We start from the raw sequence: 8,240 nt of genomic DNA, 5'->3' as shown, positions 1-8,240 counted from the left end.
TGACTTGGGGTAGAAAAACAACAGCATGGGAGTGTGCAGACAAGCTCCTGGTCCTGCCTAACTAAGCCCTTGGTAATGCTAATGAAGATTCCCTCATTATATCAGTCATAGGTGCTGCTCCTCTCAATTAGCCCTTTAGAAAGGGACTTGATTAAGTTGCCTAATTGTCTCTGGCCACCTGAGATCTCTGCCATCCTCTGGGGCTGGTGGCTGTGACACCAGCCCTGCCTGGGGCAGAGTTGTGCCTTTCTGAACGAGCTGCTGCAGACCCGACAGGGTCCTGTAGGGTATCTCAAGCGACAGGAGACGCCACATTTAGGCAACTGAGTCGAGCCCTGTGCCCCTAAAGAAGGCCTGTTTTTTATGCTCAAGTGTTAACAGCTAAGCTCCCCATAAGGGGCAGAGGAAGAATGGAGGATTTAACTAGAACACTAAAGTTTGTATCAGAAGAGGTTTTTGTTTTTGTTTTGTTTTTGTTTTTTTTTTTTTTCCATTCCAGTGTGATGCTACTGACTTCTCTGAGAGCAATTGGAGCCCAATCTGTTTTCAGTACAGGACATGTCTCTTGCTGTCCTTCTGCCCTCACCCCCCCCCACACCTCAGAGTGCTCTAGCAGCAAGGCCATAGTGGTTTCAGCTGTCCAGAAACAAAGTAGGAACAGGGATAAAAGCTCCACAGACTGAGATCCCACTGGAAACCTTCTGGATTCCTGGGCTTGCTTATGGAATAAAACTTTAAAAACTTTGCAGCATTCAGAAGAAGAAAAAAAGAAACCCTGTGCAGCTACTGAGAATTATATTTGTTAGACTTCTTTGAAGAAGAAAATAAATGGGGGAAAACATAATTAAATTTTTCAGGGCCCAGTTCTGTTTTCCACATTCTTTGTATCAATAAAACCTCTGTGGCCTCTAGTGCCCTCCAGCCTCCATGTTAGCAAGATGGGAACGGGGGCTTCTGATGGCCTGGAATGTTTTCTTTATATGCACTACAGTTTTCATTATGGGAACTGATAAAATGTCACCACTACGAGAAACCCCAACTGGATTCTACTTATTTTATATTGGCTGTGCTCCAAATTCCCCATTCAGTGTTCCTGTCCCCCACCCTGCCCCTGCCATGGGGACAGTCACGACAGGACCATGCATATATCTTAGGATACTCAGTTCTGTCCCAGCAGGGCTGCTTCACTTCAGCTCACTGGACCAGTGGGTCAGGGTTTCTCATCTACATGTACGAAGCAAGGCCTCCAACTTCATCTGTGACTCAGGGGAGCAACCCCACGGGCTCGTGGTGCCGCCACCCCGTATGATTGTGTCTGTGTGCAAAGCGCATACATTCCATAGAGCAATCTGAAACTATCAGGCAGAAAAGACACAGGAGCCTGGCTGAGACCCATACAACTGTTATATTGGCGTCAGTCTAAAGAAAGCAATGATACATTGCTTTGGAAATTATCAAGAAATGTAAAAAATGCATTTGCCCTTTCTTTGTTGTTGTTGTTGTTGTCATTGTTGTCGTAGTCATCGGGGCAGGGTTCTGAGTCAGAAAACAAAGCAGAAATAGATGCGATTCTGTACATGGCGCCTCTCTGGCTGTCCCTCCGTGCTGGGGTGTGGTGGGCAGGGTAATAAACCAGGCAGGACCCCTGCAGTAGCAGCAGCATCTACACCATCATCGTCCACATGTCCAGCTGAAGAGGCAGATGATGCACAAAAGGTCTGTGGGTATTGAAACTCCAGCTCTGGATCGTGAGTTCCTCTTTCTTTCCCATCAAGTCAGCCACACAGAAATAAGGAAGAAAAAAAGAAATGCACCCGGTGTGGCTGGCCCAGAACTGTCTGGACTAATGAGCAGGAGTGATACAGGGAGGAGGTTTGTTGTTTTAGAAGAAATGTCTTTAGTCTGCAGTGTACTCTTGCAAGTCAGAGAGGCTCAGGCAAACAGCAGATTGTTTTCTTTTCCCCTTTCTTTCCTTTCCTTCCATGCCATTCCTCAGCCATTGGTTCCTTCAAAGCTTCCACCCACAGCACAGTGATTGTACATACCCACCATCTACTCCCATATGCAGGAAAACACTCCAGGAACTAAACCTGCCCCCTCCTTCCCACTGTCCCCCAGACTCTGCCTCGCTTGAAGGAGGCAGTAGCTCTTTGCTCAGGCCTGTCACAATGTGCACATTGGAAGTACCTCAAATGAAAAAAAAATAAATAAAAATGCCGCCCTCCCCAGAAAGAGAAATTTGCACAGCTGGCACCAGCAATTACTAAATTTAACACCTCAAACTGCAAAAGCCATCTGCATTCTCTGCTAGCCATACATTTTCCACTCTGCAGGACCTAGGACAGAGCAGAGTTTCCCCTGGGCACTGTAGGCTCTGACCCTTGAGGGAGTCGCAGCTTTCACCAGGAATGTGTGAGGCATAATCCTTTCCGCCGTTTTCCTTCCCATCAAAAAAAGTCCTCAAAGATGACACAGGCTGCCAAGCATCCAAAATGCCCTTTGTCACCACTAATTTAGATAAGTGTTCTGTTTGTCAGGAGCAGAGAAGACCTTCTGTCTCCGACTGGGAGAGTCAGATGGACTTTCTAGTGGAAGAAAATGAGACAGGGAGCCCTTACACTACCAGGCACAGCATTCTTTTCTTTCAAGTACCTTTGGAGCATATCAGCACTAGCAGCAACAAACTCAAAGGGAGACACACTTGTGTGCCCATCTTGATACGGGCACAAGGGATGGAAAAAGTGAGACTGACCGACATCAGCTGGTTACTTTCTCCGGGGAAGTCTTGAATTACGACTTTGATGACAGATGGTTGTAAAAATGGATTTGTATTTCTCTAGTTTAAACATACTTGGGGTTTTTCTGAAGGTTTCTTAAGCTGATACTGGCCAGTTCAAAAAGTGCATTGTCAAAAACACCCTTTGGTATTTCTCCTTTATGCCCCAGAGAATCAAGAAGAAAAACAAGAGCATTACAAAAATAATGTAATCAACGTATGCAATAAATGGTGTTCTCGGACATCTGCAGAAGCTCAAGATTTGAATGGAAGTTTAGCTCTGAGTCAGATCACACCGCCTAACTCAGCACTGATCTGCAAATTTGTGAACCATCTTGAGAAGGGAGAAAAAACAGCAGTAGTCTGGACAAAAATCAGTTGCAAAAAATCTAACAATACACGCCTGTTTTTTTTCAGCCTCTCTCATGGGTTAGGGCTGAGTATCAATGCGAGAAAAGACAGTTTCATACTCACTAGTCAGGAAGTCTGGCTGGGACACGCTGTGCTGTCAGATGTTTTGTGACTTAGAATCTGACCCATCCACTGAAGTCTGGGAAGAGGACTGAGACTATGCATAGGAACACTCAAAAGTGACTCAGCATCTGCATCTTGACCAGTCTCAGCAATTCTCCTAATAAAGATCCAGAGCTCTCTCCCTCGCTTACCCTCTGCTTTCAGTTCAGGACAGAGTTAGACAACTTTGCTAACTATTCTGATTCTTGCATTTCTTATCCCAGCACCCTGCTATAATTGAGCAGGGTCAGCTATCTAATTAAATAATTTTGAAAGCATATTTTCTTCCCCCCCCCACTCCTTGAATTGCTGGTGCCAGCTGACTATGTAGGATGGATCTGCCAAATGGGCTTGGGGGTCTTGCCACCCTTGAGCGGGATGAGACCTTTACAGAAATTGAGCAAAAGGAAAGAAAATAAAGCCTGAATAAAATGTCCCAGTCTAGGGAAGAAAGATTCTCTACCAATAAAGTCATCGTGCATGTTAAAAGGGGGTGAGGAAGAAGGAAAATGAACACAAGATATGCAAAATCAGTAACGTTCAACCTGTCAGTGGATTGCAGAATAGTTACTTACACCAGGTACACTTTGTTCATTGTACAAATTAAAAAAGGAAAAAAAAAATAGTACCCCTTTCCCCAACCACACGTAGAAAAGCACTTAAAAGTTCAAAGGTAAAGCTTGGCACATTCCAAATACGAAATGATTCACTTGACATGCAGCAAAATATACAAGAAGTGATTCTTTTTTTTCTTTTTCTTTGTTAAACAAACTTAATTCAATTCATTATCTTTGCTTGGCACAATTGCAATTCATTTTAAAAAAATATTTGAAAAATACTGAAACTGACCTGAATTCAAGTATAACGGTTTCTTCAACAGAAACATTATCAATGCAATAAAACATCACACGGAATATATTGAAGCGGAACGCCTTCTGGGTTTTTTTTTTTTTTTTTTAGTTCCCCCCACCCCCGCAATTTTTTTTTCTATACAGTTTTAATGCCAACACAACTTACAATTTTATTTTTAAAATTAATATTATTGCATTGTTTTTGCATATCTTGTGGAACAGAAAATGCAAAGTTACTGATTCCCTTTTTCAAAAGCAGAGACAGTGGTTTGTTTTTGCATTCAAATGGCCCCAGATACAGATCTCCTGCAGCTCAAACCAGGATGTGGAGAGCTGCATGCACTTACACACACGCACGCGCACACGCACACTCGCCCCGTATTGCTCCCACACTCACAGATATACTTAGCACTAAAAAGAACCCAAATCAATCACTCAAATGTGCAAGACTATATCAAGTGCATTGCCTACTATCTTTAAATTATAAAACAACAACAAAAAAAGGTTTCAGTTACTAGTAAATAAAATTACAAATTCTTGGTGTACATAATGGTTGGTAAAACTCGTCTATTATCGTTATACTTCTACCAAATTTCAATGGAGACCCCCCCACCCCAGTTTAAATAATACAACATGATCAAACCAATTTAACATTTGCAAAGGTGAAAATAAACCAAACCAAAAAAGGTAGGTGATTACAAAACGCTGTAAACACTCCCTTCTCCCTCAAAAAAAAAAAAAAAAAAAAAAAGAAAAAAAAAGAAAAAAAGGTCAAAATAAAAACTGCAACATGCTTTCAAGGAAATATCAAACCGCAAAACAAGAAGGGATCTACACGAGCCCACCACCACCACCTCAGCATGGGTGGGGCAGGTCGGCTCCGCCCCGCTGCAGAGGCGGCGCTCCCATTGGCTGGCATGGCTGGCTGTCTGAGCTCTGATTGGCCAGCAGGAGGCTGCCTGAGCTCGGATTAGCTGGCAGGTGACTGCCCGAGCTCTGATTGGTCGGCAGGAGTGGCCGCCTGCGCTCGGATTGGTTGGCAGGGACCACTGCCTGGGAGTCTCGGCAGGGCTGGGCAGCTCTGCCGCCTGCCCCTCGGGCACCCCTGCGCTTCTCCTGCTTCCTCCTCCCCCTCGCGGCATGGGAATCCACAGCAGAAGTCTTCCTCTCCTTCCGAATCAAAGGGCCTTGGCTTTATGGAGACGGTGAGGCTCATACAGAATATGTGCAAAATGATTTTTACAAGCAAAGTCGAAAGACACCCGTTTGGCGCAGGGTCCTTTTGGCTAGGGCCATCCACAGGAAGCTGAGGTTCCCCTTCGTGCTCCGGAGGCAGTTGTCGTTCCTTGTGCAGGGACTGAAAAAAAGAGGGAGCTTGCTCTCCTCCTCTTCCTCCTCCTCCTCACTCTTCCTTCATGGACACGTGCTGGGGTTATATCCGCTCCTGAAAAGCTTTCTTACACCACCCAACTCTGCGACTCGTCCCAACAGAAATGAATGAAGAACGCTGTTCCGGTTACTCCAGGTCACGAGAACAGTGAGGCACTTCTGAAACAAACCCATTAGGAACATTGAAACAAATAAAAAACCAGCATCGCTTCCAGCCCTGGCAACTACAGGCTGCTGATATAAATCCTGCTGTCCTTGAGCTCCTCCTGACTTATTCTACAATCCGGGTTCTGCACCTCTTCCTCTTCCTCTCCTGCACTGTCCTGCCCTGGGTCCCTGCAGTTAGCAAAAGGCAAGAGGTTGCCATTGGGGCTCTGCTTGCTGTTACCATTGAGAATGTTGTCTGCTGCATTTTCCATCTCTTCTATCGTCATGTCGCAGGCGTCTGCGAGCTCCTGGGTTGTGACCTCAATGAACTTTGGATCTTGAGCAAACTGCATCAGTCCTTCCGAAATCAAGACCTTCAAAAGCAGGCAGGGAACCAGAAACAAAGACACACGTTAGTACTCTGCATCGTCAACCCTGTCACGCCTCTAACACAACCCTCTTCCACTGCTGTGTTTTCCCCAGAGGTCCATCTCCCATTTATGCTGCTTGGAGATGGGCTCTCCTACTCTTGGCATTGTGGGCAGCAACGTATCTGTCGCCCTGCTCTTCCATGGGCCCTGTTTCTAGCTGGCCTTGACAACAGTGTCCTTTGTGACTGTGCAGTCTTACCGCTTCCACCAGGCTGCTGGCGCTGCCGTGGAACTGCCTGCTGCTCCCGGCGGTCGGGCTGGGGACGGTGAGGGACACTGGCCTGGCTCTCCTGGGGCTGCTGCAGCCGGTGCTGTCGGGGAACCGGGAGCCGCAGTGCACCGACGGGAAGCTGCTGTTGAGCTTCTCAGTGGACTCCGCCCCGTCGAGGCGCAGGGTCGGGATGGTCTGTTGCTGCCAGCCACGGTTGCAGGGGGTGGCGGGGGGCGTAGCACACAGCCGGGAGAACATGGTGGGGGAATGGCTTCGCTGGAGCAGGGGACTCAGGCCGGCCACTGCTAACGCCTGTGGACAGAGGAGGAGCAAGATGAGTGAGAGCTTGCACTCGGCAGCAGGGCTGGAAGGAGTTGGTTCTGGAGAAGCTCCCCAAGAAAGGCCTGGAGAGTCTCAAGGCTTGTGAAAATAGCTGCCAGCTCCTCGATGGGTTTGGATGTTTGCTGCAAACTCGTTTTCCTTGAAATGGTGTGCCCTGTGCTAGTGCCAAGAACCAGACTGAAAGCTTTCACAACTGCAGTTCCTTGGCCTTGGAGCTACCGTACTGACAGGAGGGATGCAGCCCAGCTCCCCACAGCCTTGCCAAAAACCACCTCTTCTCCAGGGGGTGATACAGCAATTAATTTTCCCACCACTGCCACCACACATACCGTGAGCTTTTACTGCCAGTTGCTGTGTTTTCTCTAAGTGTCTACTGAGGAACCTGAACAGATACCACATGTGAATTTTACATGTGTCTGCAGTTGGCAATGACTTTAAATCCACCACTGGATTTTAAGGCATCTGGTGTTGGTGGGAGGATCAATATACTGTCAGCCATTCAAGTCCTTCCTGTAATAATTTACACCACCTCTGAGTCATCCAGCCTTTTATAAAAAATTTCTCAAGAAGCCCCATGCTGCACAGGGCTGATGTGATGCCTTATTCATGGTGACTGCCTCCCTGTTCTAAAAGCAATACTGTCAAAGTCGTAAGCTCATCTCACAGAGCTCACTGCAGCCCAGTATGAACAATTAAATAAATGCATGGAAAATGCGAGAGGATGTGGATTGTGTTGCAGAAAATCCCTTTGTTCAGTCTGGGGTTAGTCTCACCCAGCTTCAGCTATCTGAAGGCTCCATGTAGTCTAAGCTGTGCAGAAAGACACTGGCAAGCCTTTTGTCTCTTCAGCCCCTGCCTGAAAATGCTCTCTCTGAAAATACTCTGAAGACTTATACAAGACTTAAACTTGCCCTTTGGAGGTGCTCCTTCCTGTTGTTGACCACAGTGGGACTGAACTGACCAATTTAAACTAGAGAGCTAATTTTAAGCTATCTAATGTTAAATGAACTCTGCCCATCTGCCACTGAAATCCTTGGGAACTGATAACTATGCTGATGACTTCAGTGACAGATGAACAAAAGAATTAATTATTAGTCACCTACAGGGTTCACCAAGATTTTCCCAGGAATTAGATGCCAGACTCCTATCAGATATCAATGAGGAAGAAAGTCCTTAGAAATTCTTCTGTATAAGTCATGCCCTGCAGGCTATGATGGCCTCAGCACATCCCTTAAACTGCCAGGTCTTCAAGGAGAGACATAGACCTGTCAGGCAGAACAACACCACCAATTTTTCAACTTGTTGGCAGAAACATATAACAAAGTGTTTTATCAAAAATATAAGGTGCTGAGGAAGCTGAAAGAAGCTCTTATGGACTGCTTTGAGCTTCAGCTGCATACATTTACATATTGCGATGGACAAGTATTTCATGATAATACCTCTTCAGGCATTCACAGCAACAGAATCTATTACACTTAGCAGAGGCAACCTGTCCACTCTCATGTTCTTGTTTTAAGCACTGTTGTAGGCTGACATCTTTGTACACATGTGAACACTACTGAATGTTGTCAGCTGGAGGC

General features: G+C 46.1%; 1 protein-coding gene across 2 annotated transcripts in view; it reads right to left on the bottom strand.

Moving 5' to 3' along the window:
• Positions 1 to 453: 453 nt before the first annotated feature.
• The window catches only part of CACNA1C (calcium voltage-gated channel subunit alpha1 C), a 476,564-nt gene continuing 468,777 nt past the window's right edge, over positions 454 to 8,240 (bottom strand). For both annotated transcript variants that reach the window (XM_051784889.1, XM_051784890.1), the window contains 2 exons: positions 6,307 to 6,630; positions 454 to 6,050 (listed from right to left, as the gene is read on the bottom strand). In XM_051784889.1, the coding sequence (XP_051640849.1) occupies positions 5,754 to 6,050; positions 6,307 to 6,630 (621 nt within the window). In that variant the 3' untranslated portion in view covers positions 454 to 5,753. The remainder of the gene's footprint in view (positions 6,051 to 6,306; positions 6,631 to 8,240) is intronic.

The sequence above is a fragment of the Manacus candei genome, unplaced genomic scaffold (genome assembly GCF_025592945.1).
Source record: "Manacus candei isolate 608988 ecotype Guabito, Panama unplaced genomic scaffold, ASM2559294v1 h1tg000018l, whole genome shotgun sequence".
Lineage (NCBI taxonomy): Eukaryota > Metazoa > Chordata > Aves > Passeriformes > Pipridae > Manacus > Manacus candei.
Note: the sequence above shows the minus strand (reverse complement) of the source record. Positions and strands in the feature narration are given on the sequence as shown.